The sequence below is a fragment of the Chiloscyllium plagiosum genome, unplaced genomic scaffold, assembly GCF_037043375.1.
Source record: "Chiloscyllium plagiosum isolate Xiang-an unplaced genomic scaffold, Cpla_swu_hap1 HiC_scaffold_16, whole genome shotgun sequence".
NCBI classification, from domain to species: Eukaryota; Metazoa; Chordata; class Chondrichthyes; order Orectolobiformes; family Hemiscylliidae; genus Chiloscyllium; species Chiloscyllium plagiosum.
This window is the reverse complement of record NW_028270154.1, coordinates 21383506-21404541: the sequence shown is the minus strand read 5'-3', so window position 1 is coordinate 21404541 and position 21036 is coordinate 21383506. Positions and strand designations below refer to the sequence as shown.

Genomic DNA, 21036 nt, shown 5'->3' with positions numbered 1-21036 from the left:
TCTATTCTCAACATAGTTTAAGCTTAATAGCATGAGTTTCGATTTGAATTCTAAGATGATAATCCCTTGCCCAGAGCTCATCAGAAGAAAGTTTTGGGGAGCATTTGAAGGATTTCTGTGGTGTGATATATGAAATCTTGTAAGATTTAAGGCGTGTGGTTCTCCAGATATTGCACCTGATGTTGTCAATCACCTTTTTAATTGGGTAGCATTGCAGAGCCCTAGTGATTGATTTTCCTGACTTGTTGCTCATTACCTTTATATTTTACAGTCAGCCCAAGTATATGGTAACTTTTCCCTATCCATACATGAATGGGCGACTTCATCTTGGCCATACTTTCTCTTTGTCTAAATGTGAGGTATGTCTTTTTTTTTCTTTCTTTACTGAGACTGATTGCATGTTGTCATGATTCATCTTAAGATTTTCAGTTGTCTTTCTGACCAAGATTTTGTTAAAGCAACTTTAAACAAAAGTTTAAAAATATTCTGAGATGTTGGGCGAAGAATTTTTGTTATTTTCTAATCTCGGTGGAATATTTCTTTCAAGAAACCAAGGACAAAAACAAGTGGAGTTGTATTCTTATTTGACAACTAAGTTTATTGGATAGGCAGCTCCTCCAATAATTTTAAAGGAGCACAGATTGATAAAAATTGTCACTTAATGCCCACAGGAGGGAAAATATTAGAATCTATTACAAAGGAGGTGATACATAAACTGCAAACTTGGGAAGAATAGAAATGGATTTATGAAAGGGAAACCTTATCAAGTTGTTTTCTTGGAATTTTCTGACTGTTAGTTGTACTATAGACAATGGAGGGCCAGTTGCTGAAACATATTTGGACTTTCAGAAGATTTTTGATAAGGTAACATGCAAGAGGTAAGTATACAAGATTAAAGCAAAATACTGCAGATGTTGAAAATCTGATACAAACACAGAAAATGTTGGAGAAGCTCAGCAAGCTCGGCAGAACCTGTGGAGAGAGAAATAGAATTAATATTTTGAGTCTCGTGTGACTCTTATTGTTCTGAATTTCCAGAACAGAATTTCAAACTTGCTGATGACCTCAAACTGGTTGGTGACCCAGACTGTAAAGAAGGTGCATTGAAGCTTTGAAAGAATTTAACGGATTAAGTGAATGGACTAGAAGAAAATAATCAGAATATATTGTAAATAAGCATGGAAATTATTCATTTTGGTAGGGAAAAAATAAAGCTTCTTGGTTCACAAATTATGAGTGATTAGAAAGTGCAGATATCCCAAGAGAACTAAATGTCCTTTTCTCTGAATCACTAAAATCTAGATGTCAGATACTATGAGCAATTCGAATGGCGAACAATATGTTGTCAGTTATTTTGAGGGGATTTAAGTGTTGAAGTAAAGATGTCTTGCTGAAGTTGGACAGAGCCATGGTGTGATCTCAGTATTTCGTCTGGTTTGGCCTTCCTCTGTGGAAGGATAGAGGGAGTTAAATGGAGATGTTCCAAATTAAAGCCTCGGATGACAATGTTTTCTGAGGAGAAATTGAGGAAACTGGGTCTGTATTCTGTGCAGTTTTGAAGAAATAGAGGTGATCTGATTGAAACTTACAGGTGTCTCGTGGAGCATCGCAAGTTGGAAAAAGATGAGATATTTGTTCAAGGTAGTATTTCTAGAGTCAAGGACATGGTCTCAGGATAAGGGGCAGGTGATTTAAGGGTTGAGTTGAAGAATTCCTTCAACTGAGGGTGATCAATCTTTGTAATTCTCGACTCGAGAACTGTGAAGTTCAATCATTCAGCAAGGTTCAAGACAGAAGTCGATGGGATTCTGGAGACTCATGATTTTCAGAGACATGGAGGACATGCAGTGAAAATGGCATTGAGGAGGTAAATTAGCCATGATCTAGAATCCTCAGGCAGGCTCAATGGACTGAATGGTCTATTTATGTCCCAAGATTCCCACTTGTACAGAATACTGCACGGTTTCTGCTCTTTCCCAATAGGAACAGGATTACCAAATACTGCAGAAAGACAAAGAAATAATTGAGAGTGGAAGCATATTGAATCACTTCCATGTAAATACAACTTAGCTAATGGCATTTTTATGTTTGCGGTATTTGGAGAATACCAGGAGATTTGGAGAAGAACAAGACATTGCCATGTGACTGTTTGTACCTAGCATGTAAATGAACAAGCTTTCATAGACCTGCTTTCATAGTACCTGATTATATTTAACTTGCATATTTCCAGTTTTCTGAAAATTAACAGAATAGGTCAATCAGGAAACTTTGTGAATGAGCAGACTAAATTATTAATTGCATATCTTGGGTTAAATGTGTACAGGTGAAACACACTTATTAGATAACTACTTGTGCTGCAGCATAGTTTAATGTCATTAGACTAGTAATCCAATTGCGCAGTCTCATGTGTTGGGGCCTTTGATTCAAAACCATCATGGCAGTAAATGGAGTTGAAATCTAAACAGTATCCCTTGAAGGAGTGGTTCATGAATTAATGAGGTTAATTTTAAGAAATTTGTTTAAAAGGAATACAGAGACAGTTTGTCGCTGACTTCCATAGTGTAGTGATTATTATGTTTGCTTTTAATATAAGAGTCTGCAGTTTGATCCTGGGTAAGATGTTGTGTGAGGAGATCTTGTGGCACAACAGGTAGTGTCTTTGCTTCTGAAGAAGAAGCTCTGCTTTTAAGTTACACTCCAGGATTTGATAGTTGAGTGACTTCATAGCGTAGTCAAATGAGTTAATTATCGACCTGTAAATCCTTCCAATATGGTGGATGGCAGATAAGAGTGGGAAAGTCTGGTCACCCATTCTGCAGAAGACAATGGCAAACCACTGCTGTACCTTATTAAGCATTATCATGGACCAAGGCCTGTGGTCATCGGTTCCTTCTTTGGGCATGGCATCTGGAGAGAGATGGAGAAAGACATTTATGATATTCGTGATGAGTCGCAAACTTTGGAGCTGTACATTTTGCAATGAATCACTTTGTGAATACATCTAAAAGCAAGTAAAGATTTTACTTCCTGGGTCTCCTTCCTCAGCCCCTGGCTGTAAAAAGGTTAATGTAAATACCAGCTCTAATTGTCACTGGGTGGGAGTTAAATGTGATGAGTAGCAACCTGTTGTGCAGTATTGAGTTGACTTGATTGGGATACTTGCAGATATCATTTATAACTTGTATTTTATCTCTCACCTTTTTTCCAGTTTGCTGTAGGATTTCAGCGTTTAAAGGGAAGAAGATGCCTGTTTCCTTTTGGATTGCATTGCACAGGCATGCCCATCAAGGTTAGATATCTGGCTATATGTGTTATTCATTTCACTTTTTATTGCTTTAGTTACTCTTGGTTAACGTTAGTTTGTTCCTGCCTTTTAGCTTTCTATATATTGTACCAAAATCGTTTAAACTTTAATTAGGAATTAAACTTTTGCTTTAATTTTTAATAATGTACATGAATTTCAGACCAAAAAGTTTACGTTGCATTTTGGATATTCCGTTCAGTCAAAAGAACAAAATAGTGAATTTTGAGTTTGAAGTGCTTCACAAACTTGACTAAGCTAATCAGAGTGCTTTGCAAGCATAACTTGGCTAACCAGAATCCAGTTATTTTTGAACGTACACTTTTTGTTAGTGTCCTCTTATTAAAAATAAATAGTCTCTGGTGGAAGTGCACAGATGATGGCTGCTGTCAAATCGCAACAATGTAATCAACACGGAACTATTTATCAACACGAACCATGCCCAGTATAGTTGTTTCCAGCTCTGTCCTCATATTTCAACACACTCCCAGCATACTCTAGATACTGCTCGGTAACTATCAGAAATGGCTAGCTGGGAGTATGACACTATTTCTCCAGCTTGTGTTGACTTGCCTATTTGAACACTGACCATAGTTTGAACCTATGATTGATCAAATTCTAAAGCTTAATATCATACCATGTCGCCAAAAACTCAATTTAGACTGTAAACAAATCTGTATTCTGAAATCCTTAAATGGTACAATGGGCAAATGTATAATTAGTTGGGATACTGAGCCATTTGGGTCAGAAGTTTCCTGTGATTCGAATCTATTAGGCTGGTAAGAAGTAGCTTCTATTCCCTTATTCAATCTTAAAAAAAAGTGGAAAATTCAAGCAATTTCATATCAATGATGTTATAGCCTGCAGTTGGAGCTTTTGGGTGCTGCACCACCAAGGTAGGAGCAATACATTACTCCATTAAAATATTATAACTTGTCAATTAGAAACAAACGTGAATAGCAAATGTTGCCATGGATACCCAAACTGGAAAAAAAAAAGGTGGAATAATTATTGAATCACAAAGCAGTATGGTTATAATTCCATGTATGATGCTTTGTCAGGATCTGATGTACTTGTACATGTCCAACGTTTTCTGGTTTTACACAAGTTTGACTTTCAAGACTTTGGGTGCTATGAGTTGAATTTGTCACAAGTGGCTTTCTTTCTCTTTGTGTGAAACACCAGGCCTGTGCTGATAAACTGAAGCGGGAGCTGGAGTTGTATGGTAATCCGCCTCAATTTCCAGAGGAGGAGGAAGAGGAGGAAGAGTCACCAACAAAAAATCAGGAAGAAACGATTATTAAGGATAAGGCAAAGGGCAAAAAGGTACGGAATGTTATTATTTGATTTACCAAAACATGTGTGACGTTAATATTTGACAAAAATGTTAAATAAGTTCAAACATGAAAATCTCCTTTTTAATCTTTATATTTTCAAACATGAAAGTCTCCTTTTTAATCTTTATATTAAGTAGCTATAAGTACAATGCATATGAGTATTATGAGTTCCTTGATTGCAGCTGTAATTTTGACTTCTGCTGAATAACAAGGTATAACTCCAAAAGCCATTTACAGTGACAGTAGACTGCCTACACATCATCAATCGGGCAATTTTATAGAAAAAAAACTAAAATAGAGCAAAAACAATTTTTTAAATGGTTGGGTGAATGCTAGTAGGTGAAATTTGGGAATATTCTGTTTCTGTTGACTTGTTTTGAAATTGTACAGTAATGGCTTCTTTGTAATGTGTATGAATTACTTTGAGGCAGAAGTGGTCATTTTAGAATACTGTTATGTTTTCATGTAAGCATGGAATCTGTCCTGTGCTGTTAGGTATTTATAGTTTTCACTAGATAATCTTTAAGGTTTGATAACCAGACTAATTAAGAACAGGGAGAAAGTGAGGACAGCAGATGCTGGAGGTCAGAGTCGAGAGTGTGGTGCTGGAAAAGCACAGCAGGTCAGGCAGCATCCGAGGAGCAGGGGAATCAATGTATCAGCAAAAGCCCTTCATCAGGAATGATTAAGAACAGGACTGGGTCACATGGCCTCTTGAGCATCCTCTGCCATTCGATAAGATCATGGAAGATCTGAATACTTCACATTTTTGTCTGCCTTTCGTAACCTTTTGCCACCTTGCTTGTCAAGAATCTAATTCTGTCTTTAAAATATTCAAGAAGGGTGCTTCTGCTGCCATTTGAGGAAGAGCTTCGAAGACTCGCTATCCTCTAATCTATCTCTGTTTTCCGTGTGTGATCTGTTACTTTCAAACAGTGACCCTTTGTTCTAGATTCTCATGTAAAAGAAAAAATCCCTTCCACATCCACCATGTTGAGACCCCACACCTTGCATATTTCAATCAAGTAGCCTCCTTATTCTTCTAAATTTCAATGGGTCCAATCCTAGCCTGTCAAACATTTCCTAATAAGATAACCCACTCATTGCAGATAACAATCTAGTCAATCTTCTCTGAACTGTTTCCACTGTATTTATCCATTTTGTTATACTCTGTATGATAACTAGCTGTACTGTCACCAATACCTAGCATAACTTAAGCATATTCTTCCTTTTTTGTATTCAATTTACTTTACAATAACTGATAACATTCTATTAGTTTTTGTCATTAGTTGCTCTAGTTTTTGTACTTCAGACATTGGGACACCCTCTTGGAGCTCTCCAGTCTCTCTCAGATTCGGCACTTTGAATCTTTTTTAATTGTTCCTATCAACATGGACGATTTCCCATTTTGTCCAGGTCATTCATTAAATTCAATGGACATTAAATGTTACTAACTCCATTGAAAACTGAGATGAGAAAAATTTGTCAGAATTGACCTTTCAATGTTTGAAGATTTGCTTCTGCAGTTATCGTTTGGTTGATATCATTTATGTTTCCTCCATGAATCTTCAGAGTAAAGCTGCTGCTAAGAGTGGTGGAGCTAAGTTCCAATGGATGATTATGAAATCTCTGGGTCTGTCTGATGAAGAGATTGTGAAGTTTGCAGAGGCTGAACACTGGCTTGATTACTTTCCGACGATGGCTGTCCAGGACTTGAAGAAAATGGGATTAAAAGTTTGTATCGTGTCTCTTGATAAGTTAAACATAAAACTCAGTGAACTTCTATTTTCTTCCCATAATAATTTAAATGCCTGCTTTATTGTAAGGCAGTAAGACCCAGATATACGTCATGAATTAAAATGTGCTTTTGGGTTCATATGCTGTCATATTTTAATCTAGGTTTCAATGTGGATTGATAGATAATCTGATTTTTTTTTTCAAATGAGTATAACCTTCCCTCACATGTTCCTATATTCACAAATAAATTGGCTGCCTGGCTTTTGAGAATAGCTTAGATGGAAAATGGGAACAAAGCAGCTGATACAGTAAAAAATTTTATCCTCTGGTGGAGGTTGAGCGATACACTTGGAAAGTGTAGAAGGAGCTTTCCTGTGCAACCTGACCCAATGAGGATGTACTGATACTTTGGGAAAATTCTGACTCTGAAAGTGCAATGAGGTCAATAAGTCTTGTTATCTAAAGCCTAGCTCCAACCATTGTTTGGGTAGGGGGAGGTACTAGTTGGGTTAGGAAGAGTTTCTGGCTGGTGTTAAGATACAAAGTGATTCATTATACTCACTGACTAGTAACTGAAAATTTGTTCCACAAAGATTTCATAGTGTTAAGTCATCTCGGTTTAACATTGAGGAATTTAATTTCATATTGTGTGAACTGTAACAGATTGATTGGCGACGCTCCTTCATCACCACAAATGTAAACCCCTTTTATGATTCGTTTGTGAAATGGCAATTTCTGATTTTAAAAGAGAAGAAAAAAATCAAGTTTGGTAAAAGGTATGGACTTTTGACATTGATGCTGCACCAAATGGAATGTGCCTTTTTGACATGCTTGTTCATGGTGAATAATTTCTTCCAGACTTGAAAGAATAGTATCATTAAGTTTATGAAGGTACTCCATTTATACTTTGTTTCTGCTCTTTTGTTCAATCTCTCAATTGTAAGTAGCATCTTTCATGTGTCTGCTTCTCTAGTTTCAGTAAGGTATCAATGTGTTGTAGCAATCAATGATGAATTTGAATCTGTTTCCAACATGCTCACACACTGTATTCCTGATCTCTGACATAGTCCGGGGGGGTTGAAGTTTAGATGCCAGACACACAACATAGAAGGGAGAGCTGTAGCATAGTTTACAGGGAACAATCAGCTTTTTAGTTCCTTCCCTCATTCTGCAGATGTTTGAAAACTCCTATTTTCTGATGGCTCGCAAGCAAAAGGTTGATGGTATAACACCAATTCTCATCCCTAATTATGTAATAATTAGGTCAGAAGTGACATGACACCAGGTTTATTTGAAATCACAAGCTTTCGAAGCTCTGCGCCTTCATCAGATTAACTCGGCTGTCAGAACTTGGATTTCTGTAGAGCTCCTTGTGTGCAGGAAAATCTTTAAATTTTCTTCAACATAATGTATATTACTGGGTATTAAACAGAACTAAAAATGAGGGGTAGTAACTTGATAGTTGGTGGGTGGCTGTCATGCCACGTTCTGAAGGCACAGTCAAATCTGATAGAATTTTAGAATTAGCAGGACAGACGGAACCTCAAAGGATGCAGATGCATGGGGAGTGACTGCAGGCAGAGACTGGTGGGGCAGGGAGGGCTGAGCTTGTGAATTGAACATTAGAAAGGTGTTATATTTCTCCTGAATTTGCCTGAGGTAACAGCCAAATTACTGAAGGCGTTTAAACCAAAGGCAGAGATTCTTAGAGGAGCAGAAAAGAATGGTTCTGGTTCCAATAACAAGGCAGAAGACATTAAGAAGGAAGTCTGTCTTGGAGTGTGCCTGGAGACAGCCCTTCAGAAAAATATTTATATATAGAATGTTACTCCTCCCTCTCTCAGGTATTTTGTAAATGATTTGTGTTCTATAGAACAGTTACATCATCCTAAATCTATAAGGGGTTTCAAAATGTCTTATTTTGTCTTCATTCTAATTTTTCAGTGGTTTATATCTATTTAGTGAATAGAATTCTGGAAGTATATACTTGTAGTCCATTTCAAAATGATAACCATAAGACCAATAGAAACAGGAACAGGAGCAGTGCATTTGGCTACTTGAGCCTGCTCTGTCATTCAATAGAATCACAGCTGAAAGAACATTCCTTCTGTCCTTGCCCCATAACCTTTGATTTCCCGTACTGAACAAGAATCTATCTCACTCAACCTTAAATGTACAGAAGGACTTTGCCTCTACAGAGTGGCAAGGAGTTCTAAAGGGTCACAGCCCTCTTAGATGATCAGTGTTCTTTAGAAAGAGGATTGTTCTATTTTAAATATGAGCTCTTTTCTCAGGTACACGATTTATTCTCCAAAAGATGGGCAACCCTGCATGGACCATGATCGACAGAGTGGAGAGGTAAGACAGTTTCTTATCCTATATGGAAACGTTATTAATAATATCAGCATTAAAGACTAAAGGAAAAATCTAGGACTTTAGCCAATGCTGGTCTAAACTACTGTAAAATATCATTTTTCTTTGGACCAGTTAGTTGAAAAAATTTAGGGATGTATCAGTGCAGAAAAGTCTGCACCTATACTTCATATTTTGCCATTTTTACACGAGATAGATTTCCTTGTTTCAGTGTTACAGGTGACTCCTATGAAGGAGGCCCCCAGGCTGCACCTTATGCAATAATTGTTAACCTGTATTGTGTGCAGGATTACAATTGACAGCCTTGCAAATTCAGTTTATTTTACCAGGTATGTCTTGCATCACCATCATTTACCTCGCTTGAAAGGGAGGAAAATTGCATTCAACCATGGTTCAGACCAGAATTTATTACAGACAGTTAACAGATCAGTGGCCAGTACTAATACATATTTATTTGGTCTTTGTAATATAGCAAAGAATATATTCAGTTCTGTACTATTGCTAAATCTAAAATTGAACATAAACACAAAATCCTTCTATTTCGTTAAAAATCACACAACACCAGGTTATAGTCCAACAGGTTTAATTGGAAGCACACTAGCTTTCGGAGCGACGCTCCTTCATCAGGTGATAGTGGAGGGCTCGATCATATCACCTGATGAAGGAGCGTCGCTCCGAAAGCTAGTGTGCTTCCAATTAAACCTGTTGGACTATAACCTGGTGTTGTGTGATTTTTAACTTTGTACACCCCAGTCCAACACCGGCATCTCCAAATCACTTCTATTTCGTGGCTGATTGATCACTAACTCACGACAGAATTTCTCACTTATCATATGGCAGCTTCAGAATGGCTCCTAAATTAGGCAAAGGCAGCACGTTGTCCAATTCCTAATTATAAATTTATCCAACTGTATGACACATTGTCTACTTATCCTCAAAAGCTCTAACATCATACACCAAAGCTAATTTTAATTTATGTGTCCCATTCAGGGGAAGACAATGGCCTCATGGTTAGATTATTAATTCAGAGACCCATGTAATGTTCTTGGGAACTGGGATGGTGGAATTTGAATTCAGTCAAAAAATCTGGGATTAAGAGCCTGATGATAACCATGGAACCTTTGAAAAACTCATCTGGTTCGCTAATGTCCTTTAGGGACGGAAACTACCTTCCTTTTCTGGTCTGGCCTACATGTGACTACAGACCCACTGCAATGCTACTGATTTTTAGGGTTGGGCAGTGAGTTCTGGTCTAGCCAGCGATGTTTAGGTTTTAAAAAAGAATCAAAACAATCATTGTATGTGGCTGTTCATTATAGTATGATTCCACGACATGACTAAGTGTGGAGGAGCCGGTTTTGGACTGGGGCTGGACAAAGTTAAAAATCACACTACACCACCTGATGAAGGAGCAGTGCTCCGAAAACTAGTGTTTCCAAATAAACCTGTTAAACTAGAACCTGGTGTTGAGAGATTTTTCACTTTGACCAAGTGAGCCATCAAGAAATGCCTTTTGGAAATAATTCTGTTAAAGATATCATTTTCTACCATAACTGCACTAGTGGAGCTCATTCATTCAATAAGGCAGGACTTCAGAAGGCAGGAAACTACAAGCCAGCAAACATGTTGAAAACTGTTATTTAACAAGTAATGACTGGGCTTTTATACAAGTTGATGGTAATCAGTTAGAGTCAATATGGTTTTGTGAAAGTGAAATCGTGTTTCACAAGCTTATTGGAGTTCTTTGAGGAAATAACATGGTGTGGATAAAGAGGAGCTGGTGAATGATCAGCACTTATATTTCCAAAAGGCAATTCTTAAAGTGCCACATCGAAGGTTATTACAGAAAATAAGTATTTGTATTTCGGAGAAGGAGGTGACATAATGGAATGGATCAAAGATTATCTCGCTAACAGGGAATAGAGTAATCATAAGTGGGTCCCCTTCTGAATGGCCAGATGTAATGAGTGGTGTACTACAGGGATTGCTGCTGTGGCCTCGCCTTTTTGCAATACATATAAATATCTTGGATGAAGGAATCAAAGGTATGATAACTAAGTTTGCTGATCTCATAAAAAGGAGTATGGAAGAAAGTTGTGATGGGGGTTAAAGAACCTGCAGAGGGTAATATATAGATTAAGCGAGTGGGCAAAGGTCTGGGAAATGGAATATAATGTGAGAAAATATGAAATAGTCCATTTTGGTAGGAAAGATGAAAGATGCAATTTACCTAAATGATGAGAAATTGTGGAGCTCTGAAATGCAGAAGGCCCTGAGTGTCCTAGTATGGATTCATAAAAGCTAGTATGGAGATATAGCAAGTAAGTCAGAGAGCAAGTCGAATTATGCCACATGTTGTGAAGGGAATTGAACCCAAAAGTAGTGAGGTTATGCAAGGAACTGCTGAGCGCACATGTGGAGTACTCTTGTGCATTATTTAACTTAATTCAAATATGAAATACTGACAGGTCTTACCAGGATGCATGTGAAAAGGATGATTTCTCTTGTGGAAGAGTTTAGAACTAGAGGTCATTGTTTATAAGTATGGAGTTATCAATTTAAGGATAGTATTTTTTCTTCCCTTGCATGGTGAATCTTTGGAACTTTCTTCCTCAAAGCTGAACCCCTGAATATTTTTCAGAGAGGAGTGACTAGATTCTTGATGAACAAAGAGTTTAGAATTTTCAGGATTACATGGGAATGTGGAATAGCCAGATCAGCCGACATTATTTATTGGCAGAACAGACTTGTGAAGGACTAAGTTGTCAACTCTGCAGCTAAAAATAACTTGCGATAGCATTCTAAGTTACAATATTAAATAGATATTGACCACCTTTTATTATGAATGTGACCAAAACTATCTATTTTTCATCAAAAGTAATTCCTTCAAATCTTTTCTTCAATCTTCTACCCACAATCTTCTTGAGAAAGTTTGCTAAATTTGAATAACAGGCACAATTAAATTCATGTAAACAAAACGTGATGTGACTGATGTAACTTCTGCTTCCCAGATCTAACTACCATAGTATACCTTGTTCACGGTATGAAACCAAACAAACTCTTCATCCCTTGAACTCATATTTTTGCCTCATGTTTTGTTTCAGGGTGTGGGTCCTCAAGAATACACACTAATTAAAATGAAGATCCTTGAGCCTTATCCAGAAAAACTAAGGTAATGGCATCACTTGTGAATCAGCTCATGACAATTCTCCTCAATCGTTCAAAAGCGAACGTCCCCTTTCAAACCAAACTGCTGGTATGAGATTTCATTGTAATAATAATAAAAATAAAGTACCATTTGCAGAATGCTTCTATGTTTGTTTGAAGGAAAGTAGCAAATGAGTTAAAATCAGAGTCATCACCTCAAGAAGTACTTAGCGTCAGAGAGTCATATAGCACAAAAAACCCTTTGGTCCAACGTTTCCATGCCGACCAGATATTCTAAACAAATCTAGTCCCATTTACCAGCATTTGGCCCATAGATCTCTGAACTCTTCTTATTCATGTAACAATCCAGATGCCTTTTAAATGTTGTAATTGTACTCACCTCCACCACTTGCTTTAGCAGCTTGTTCCATACACACTCTATCCTCTACATGAAAAAGTTGCCCCTCGGGTCCCTTTTTAATTTTTACTCTCTCACCTTAAACCTATGTCCTCTAGTTTTCAACTCTCTTACCTGTGAAAAAGACAGTGGCTATTCACCGAATCAATGCCCCTCATGACCTTCTAAAACTCTGTAAGGTCATCCTTCAGCCTCTGAAACTCTCAGGAAAAGAAGTCCCAGCCTATTTGACCTCTCCCTATTGTTGAAACCCTCCAACCCTGGCACCATCCTTAAGTCTTTTCTGCACACTTTCAAGTTTAACAAAATCCTACCCATATCAGGGTGACCAGAATTGTACACAGGAAAAGTGGTCTCACCAAAATCGTGGACAAATGCAGCATGATGTCCCAATTCCAATACTCAGTGCACCGACCAATGAAGGCAAGTGTGCCAAGTGCCTCCTTCGACACCCAATGTACGTAAGATTCTGCTTTTAAGGAACTGGCACCTGTACCCTGAGGGCAGCTATAGAGAACCAATGACAAATGCAGTAGGTCACATCTCCAGATCATATTCTTTTTAAATGAAAATGAAGGTAATAGAGAATGGTTGTTAAATTGTTCTTTAATTCCCTGGACTTAAATAAATAACCTGTATGTAGATTTTGAACTGTAGATGTTGCTTATCAGCTGTGGCTGAGTTGGTAGCACTGGTATATCTGAGTAACAAGGTCCTTGCTCTCACTCAGTGTTAAGATAATGTTTGGAGGAGTATGGTTGTGTTTTTTTTTGTGCTGCAGTAGTGGCTACACTTTAAAAGAACTTCACTGGCTATAAAACATTTGAGAAATCTTGTGGTTGTGAAAGGCACGATCTAAATGAAAATCTTTTTTACTACAAATGCAGAAATATGGTTATATGGTGCTGAATATCTGCCAGTATGTGAAAATAATTTCTTTATCAACATCTTCACAATAAAATAAAATAAATTGTGTTCCATGCTGACCTGCAGTTCCTCAACAATGTTGGTGGAGTCGGACCACTTGTGCCACTTTCCCCTTGCACTTTCTGGCGCAAGAGAAAACTGAGAGTTATACCATTAAGTGCTTCTGAGTATTGCTGTTAATGACATGTAAATATCCTTCATAAAAATAGGAGTTGATATTTATTAAATTCACCAGAATGAACTTCTGTTTCTGCCGAAGTTTAAAGATGATGGTTAAAGAGCATTGTAAGAAATTCATCTGAAATCTAGAATTGGAGAAGGGTTTTACACATGGCAAAAGAATTATTAAGAGAAAGTGAGGGCTGGAGATCAGAGCTGAAAAATGTGTTGCTGGAAAAGCACAGCAGGTCAGGCAGCATCCAAGGAGCAGGAGAATCGACATTTCGCGCATAAGCCCTTCTTCAGGCTGATGCCCGAAACGTCGATTCTCCTGCTCCTTGGATGCTGCCTGACCTGCTGCGCTTTTCCAGCAACACATTTTTCAGCAGAAGAGTTATTGTCCACTGTTACCAGTCTTGTTCTCTTTCTTCCAGTGGCCTTAAGGGAAGAAACATCTATTTGGTGGCCGCCACACTGAGACCAGAGACCATGTTCGGACAAACTAACTGCTGGGTCCACCCCAACATGAATTATATTGCCTTTGAAACAGTGAATGGAGACATTTTCATCTGTACAAAGCGAGCAGCAAGGAATATGTCATTCCAGGGTTTTACAAAAGAAAATGGAAAAGTGCATGTGATTCTAACAATTATTGGCGAGGTAAATTTGTCTTAAGAATAAATTATTGAATGGGCTCTGGATTCAATGTCATTTTGAATTGAAAGAAGAGAAATGACCTGTTTATTTCTTTTCTTGATTACTTAAATTTTTGAATCATTCTTAATTTATTTTTCATTAGGACATTCTTGGTGTTTCACTGAGTGCTCCCTTGACATCCTACAAGATTATTTATGCTCTCCCCATGCTCACCATTAAAGAAGACAAAGGTATTTCATATCTTATGCCTGTACTTGGCCTGTAAATGTTTAAGTAATAGGAAGAGATCGCTTTCTTTTTCTTGTTAAAATTCCTCTTTTTCACCTATTCAACAGGCACTGGTATAGTCACTAGTGTTCCATCTGATGCCCCAGATGATATTGCAGCTCTCCGTGATCTTAAGAAAAAGAAGGTACAAGTTCTATTTTTCATTCCTTTTCTGACTATTCAACTACCCCTCTATGCTGAAGTCATTGGTTCCTTGCTAATCCCAGTGGCTGTTATTTCTATTCACAGCTTTCAAAAGCCCATGGAAATCCCAGTGAATATTTTGTAAAATAACTTTGAATCCTTTTACCACTAAATACATTTTGTAATTGATTTAAATGTTGCATTCTTGAACGTGCAGTAAGATTATTATAACCTTTAGAAAAAAACTAACTCCAGTCTGCAGTTAGATTTGAGAACTGTACTTGGGATGCTGGAGTTGAATCGTTGAATAAAATATGTATTTTCACAGCCTTTGATTGCAAATAGACCTGTTCATATGGTTGACCTCAACCATTTAGTTGCAGGTATGTTATTGCACTGCAATCTTGGGAGGAGGGGGTCGGGATTAGGGCTGAGACTGAAGTTCAGAGCTGAAACTGGTCCTATACACTCAGACCCTCGAATGTCTTACTGGAGTTGCTAAGGAATTCTAGTTGTTTTTTTTTCTCTCTTTCTTAAAGTCCCAGTTTTTAAAAATGTGTATTTTCTTGGAATGGGTATTGGAATCTGAATTGCTTTTGAGAAGATGATGGTAAGAGCTGTTCCCTTGAATCTTTGCAGTCCATCCATAGTGCAGTAAAGGATCAGCGATTATAGTTACAAATCGAGATGGTGTGTGGCTTGGATGGGAGCTTGCAGTTGCTGGTGCTCCCATGCACCTACTGCTTTTGTTGTTCTTGGTGGTAGAAGTCTTACGTTAGGGAGGTGCTGTTGAAGGACCCTTGATGAATTGCTGCAATGTATCATGTAGATGGTATAAAGGTTTGCCACTATGCAATGAAAATGAAGGGAATGAATTTTGAAGGTGAGAGATTGGATGTCAGTCTCGCTCCTGCTTTGTCCTGCATGATGCAATTTTTTTTTCAAATTGTTCACTTATGGACAAATTAAGAATATTCCATGACACTCCTGACTTCTGCCTTGTAAATGGTATGTGGGCTTACTGAAATCAGGTGATGAGTTCCTGCCAGGTCTTTGATCTCTTCCAGCCATTTATCTGGTTGATCCAGTTCAATTTCCGGTTCATACTGAACCCCAAAAGGTTGATAATAGGGGAATTCAGTGATAATGATATCTTTGAATGCAAAGAGAAGATGGTTCAATTCTGTCTTATTGAAAATGATCGTTGCCTGGCACTTCAGTTGTGCATATATGATTTGCTACTTTTCAGTTCAAGCGAGATGTTTTCCATGTCTTAGTGCTTATCAACAGGTAACATTTTCAGTATCTGAAAAGTTGTGAATGATGCCAGAATGCGCAGTCACCAGCGATCCTCACTTAGAGTCATAGAGCTATACTGCACGGAAACAGACCCTTCGGTCCAACTCATCCATGCCGACCAGATATCCTAAATTAATCTAGTCTCATTCGCCAGCGCTTGGCCCTTATCCCTCTAAGCCCTTCCTACTCATATACCTATCCAGATGCCTTTTAAATGTTGTGATTGTACCAACCTCAACCACATCCTCTGGCAGCTCATTCCATACATACACCACCTTCCGCATGAAAAAGCGTTGGGGAGAATGTCAACCAAGGACACTACCATAGATGGATAGTGATTGTTTATGGAGTAATGAATACTTGAGGCCTAGAGTGATTATTTAGTTGACATAAATTTGAATTCAATTTGTATAATTTGAAAATTTGCATTTGGTTTATTATTAATGAACAAATTGGAAATAAAAATCTAATAACAGTAAAGTTATGGAGTTGTCTAGCTGCTGCAGCAACAAAAAAACAGGTCATTTATGGTTTTTAAGATGGCAGATTTCTTCCCTTTACCTGATGAAACTTTTAGACATCTTCAGCGTTGAGATTTCTGAAGAAGTACTTGGTATGCTTTATATTGTCTGCAGTGTTGGCTACTTTTGTGTGGATGCCTTCACCAATCAGACATGTTCTGTATTCATTGCATTTAAAATTGTGAAACTATTATATCCTGATGTTTGAAAGAATTTAAAGCAGTCTTTCTTTCTTTAGGCATTGAGGGAGAAGTATGGAATTACTGATGAAATGGTCCTACCATTTGAACCAGTGAGTATACTTAAAGGAAACTGAAAACATAATTTTGTTTTTTGGCATGCATCAAACTTCTTTTCTTTGCATAGATTCCAATTTGAAACATGAATGCAGCTTTTAAAGTGAATTTGAATAGTGTTTTGATAACCAAATCAAGTTTCCAATTTGCTGAGATATATGTGTGCTTTTATTAATTTCAACAATTAGATATATTCTGATGGATGTTTAAAGAACACTTGACTCTCTCTTTCTCTTCCAATATCCGGATCCTCAGCAGCAAAGCAGCACACCATAATCTGGGTGTCCAGGTAACCTGGCTTTCTGACATGGTCTCAACGCCCTTTAGAAACAAAATCAGCACCATGGTTAGGCAGCAGGTTTTCACCAAGCATGTAGCTAATAAAGTGACCACCAGAGGACCTCATGAGCTTTAACAAAGCAGGACCGTGACAGAAAAGAGAAATGGATTTCTACTTAATGTGTTGAGATTCCATGTTAATTAGCGCTTGTTAATGTTCTGTCTGTGTTGCTTGTTTGATAGATTCCTATAATTGAAATCCCTGAGTATGGAAATCTCTCTGCACCAACTGTATGTGACGAACTGAAGATTCAAAGCCAGAATGATCGGGAAAAGCTTGTGGAGGCCAAAGAGCGAGTTTACCTGAAAGGCTTTTATGAGGGGGTTTGTAATGGATTCAAGCTCTTGCACAGGGAAAAAAAAACTAAACAAAAATACAAATTGTTCCATTTATAAACATTAGTTCATCACCTGTTGCATTGCATACAAATTCAAAATCAAGTGTTATCATTAAGTGAAATTTCTAGGCAGAGATAACTGGAATGTGAGATGCTGCTTTTTTTCAAACCTTCTAAAGTTCAAAATTCTTTGAACTGCTCACATTTTTTTGTATTTGTGTTCAAAATTCCTATTTCGGAATTAGTTTTTATTGTCATGCGTACTCGAGTACAATGAAAAATATACAAAGTCACTACTCCTGGTTCAAAGTAGAAAAGTAATGAGTTAAAAGTACAACATTACAGTTCTTTTCAATATAAAGTAGTAAATGAAGAAATGTAGTTAAGTTCAAAATTACAGTCCTTCTTTACCCCTGGGCTTACAGTCACTCCATGCTGGGCTGTCCCCACAAGGGCACAATCTCTCGCTGCACTGAGCTCAAACTCTCCCATGTTGACCGCCTTCCAGGCTCACCAGCCGTACTGGCAAATTTATCATGATATAATTATACCATATAGTCAAGTGGCTACTCAGATTAGGTATCAGACTCTTGTGAGTGGTTTGAACTCTCACTTCTTCAACTCCAAGGAACACCTGTTGTCGGTTTGGCTCAGTTTTTAATTGTTTGTTTGGAGTGAGGCAAATTTGATCACTAAGGAAATTATTTCTTAACCTATAGGACTGTTGTGATGCAGTGATGGTCTGCCTATCTCTGGCCCAGAAGGCCCAGGTTCAAGTTTCATCTGTTTCACAGATGTGTCATAACATGTCTGAACAGTTTAATTAAAAATATCTCCATTTAGTTGTATGATCACAACCCTGTTCTCCTATAGATAATGCTTGTGGATGGTTACGAAGGGCAGAAAGTTCAAGAAGTCAAGAAACCAATTCAACGAAAAATGATAGACAATGTAAGTATAATTTTTGATTTATTAAATGACTTGCTAAAACAGCAGAATGGATTGTAAGTTCTCATTGTAATGTTAAAGTAACAAGCCTTGCATAAACAACATGCTGCATTAAATTGCTGTGCTATACTGCAGACTCTAATTGCTATGATAAAGGGTTATACTACTGGCTATGTTTCCAGTTTGAGCTTCCTATTTGATTAGTTTTTGCATGGAGTGCAACATCACTTTGGTAATTGCTTGTATTTTGGTCAGTTCGTACACTCGTCATGCACTGATTTGAACAGAGACATTGCAGGAAGCACACAGTAGCTAACTGTCCAGAAATGCAAGCTAAGAAAAGTAGGTTAAAATGGATCCAGAAAATAGTATTCTAGAGTATCCCAATTCAAAAAATATGTTTCTAATAACTATTCTAGGGAGAGGCCATGATCTACATGGAACCTGAGAAGCAAGTTATATCTAGGTCTGCTGATGAGTGTGTCGTAGCACTGTGTGACCAGTGGTGAGTTTTTATTTTGAAACTTTTTTTTTGTTTCTCTTTCTTTTCTCTTTTTCAACACCCCAAACCAACAATTGGATGAATCTAGAGATACCTGAAGCCCTTTGATGCTTCACTAATTCATCACAGGTGCTGTTTAATGTCAGTGTCTGGGGCTCATTAAAACATGGGATTCATGCCAATTGAATCTATTTCTGTGTACTTTCCAGTTGGATAGTAATCAGGAATGGGAACCCTACATGGGTTTCACATCCCTGATTACAGACAGCAGGTCGGCTTTTATGGTTATTGAACATTGTGCGACTCACCGCTGATAAAATACAATATACATGGTCAGGATGTGGAAGGTCACTCCATTCATTTTACACTTTTATTTACAGTTGTAATTCTTCCTCTTCATCACAGCATCTAACTGCTTCTTAGACTTGAAAACAAAAATGCTGGAAATCATAGCAGATCAGGTAGCATCCATGGAGAAAGAGCAAGCTAACATTTTGAGTCTAGATGACTTCATCAGTGCTGACTTGTTTCTTTCAAGTATATCTAGAAAATGTTGATCAATCTGTGTAAAGAATAGCTTTAATTTTAAAATGTTCACATTCGATTTAGGTACCTGGATTATGGTGAAGAAACCTGGAAGAAGCAGGCTGTAGATTGCCTCTCAAGTCTGGAAACGTATGTGCCATTCATTTTGTTATCATCTTCTATTCTCATTAGTTCTTTCCCACATCCTTTTGAGAGCATGCATTTGTACTTTTGAAATCATAGTAATTAGTCGATCGAATTCCAACAATGCCAGTCAATGTAGTGCATCCAGGATTTCAGCTAGTCTGTGGCAGGTTTTCAACTCCATAGTCCCAACCACTGCTTTATTTTTTTATACCCACCCTCAGACCATCAAGTCTCAAATGTTCTTTAATCAGATAACAGTTTTGTTGCTGATGTCTGTCCAAGTTACTGTTGAGGCATCTGGAAAGAATTAGAGGAAAGGGATCCTCGAAGCTAACTTGGTTTTGACTTTCCCATCCACTCTGAACGATTGGAGCTTATCACAGTAAGAGGTGGAGCCAGCACTTGTAATTTTCTTTGTTGCTGTGTGGAACAATGATATATCTCACTTGTTCAGAAAGGATTTTTTTTTTTCAAATCAGCAATGCTGTAAATTTATATTGGAAATGTTACTGCATTCATACTCTGGTTAGGTCTCTAAAATACAAGGAACATGCATGTTATTTGGAACATAGTGCATCGTAGTAACCTGAGATATTAATGTTGACAGCTATGGACTACTGTAACAAAGGTGACCATTCAAACAAACTTTTAATATAGTAACGTATCCTGTTATAAAGGTGGAAGAGTATCTGCAACTATGCATATTATTTTAATTTTTCAGATACTGTGAGGAGACTAGACGGAACTTTGAAGCCAGTCTTGAGTGGCTACAAGATCATGCCTGCTCAAGAACATATGGCCTGGGTTAGTGTAACACTTGACTTTCTTTTCTGTGGAGCAAGGTCATGAAAGACAATGTCTTTTAAGGAGAGTGTTTTAAATTTAAGGTGATTGTTTTCTGAATACTTGACATTCCTTGCAAGACCTTTGAGATCATTTATCTCTTTGGGCAAACTGTCCCCATGACTTACTTTGTACAACCTAAGTTTTAAAAAAAAAGTAAATCAAAGATGAAGCAAGTCTAAAAGTGTGGATTAAGTGGCATCATACTTTGTTTTCAAAATCCTAAATGATGAAAGACAGAACTAGAGACACCATGCCATCCTTAGCGCCTTTTAATGTTTATGATTCATTGTTTGCAGAAGACACCAACCTACATGTAGGCACTCACTGATCATTTTGAGTAGTTATTTGGAGATGAGGATCCTTCTGCTTGGGAGGAGCCTAGCTATAACTTGCATCATTTGTACAACTCGGGAATTAATGAAGCAATTCAAATAAAGGAAACAAATGCAAAATACATGTCTACTATATTTGCCTGTGCAGGGTTTTTATCATTACTCTTCCCATGTGTTAGCAACTTGACTATTATTTCTATAAGCATGCAGTGTCTTATAAATTGAAAACTGTTGTTTATTTCCTGCTATATTTTAGTTAGTGAATCTATAGACTTAACTTCCAGTACAAACCCACTGGCTCCCACAATTACCTTGACTATACATTCTCATACCCTGCTACCTGGAAAGACTCTATTCCATTCTCCCAGTTCCTCTGTTCCTGTGGCATCTGTTCTGATGATGCCAACTTCAACAAGAGGGCATCCAAAATGACCATCATCTTCCTCAACCGATGATTCATCACCTTCAGCCATGTC

General features: G+C 37.6%; 1 protein-coding gene across 2 annotated transcripts in view; it reads left to right on the top strand.

Annotated features, from left to right (window-relative positions):
- The window catches only part of lars1b (leucyl-tRNA synthetase 1b), a 55994-nt gene that overhangs the window by 8046 nt on the left and 26912 nt on the right, over positions 1-21036 (top strand). For both annotated transcript variants that reach the window (XM_087995198.1, XM_043703255.2), the window contains exons 3-18: positions 272-359; positions 3209-3289; positions 4487-4627; positions 6211-6372; positions 7039-7151; positions 8670-8733; positions 11853-11920; positions 13834-14059; positions 14199-14286; positions 14392-14468; positions 16526-16579; positions 17106-17246; positions 18134-18211; positions 18628-18713; positions 19320-19385; positions 20104-20186. In XM_087995198.1, the coding sequence (XP_087851324.1) occupies positions 272-359; positions 3209-3289; positions 4487-4627; positions 6211-6372; positions 7039-7151; positions 8670-8733; positions 11853-11920; positions 13834-14059; positions 14199-14286; positions 14392-14468; positions 16526-16579; positions 17106-17246; positions 18134-18211; positions 18628-18713; positions 19320-19385; positions 20104-20186 (1616 nt within the window). The remainder of the gene's footprint in view (positions 1-271; positions 360-3208; positions 3290-4486; positions 4628-6210; positions 6373-7038; positions 7152-8669; positions 8734-11852; positions 11921-13833; positions 14060-14198; positions 14287-14391; positions 14469-16525; positions 16580-17105; positions 17247-18133; positions 18212-18627; positions 18714-19319; positions 19386-20103; positions 20187-21036) is intronic.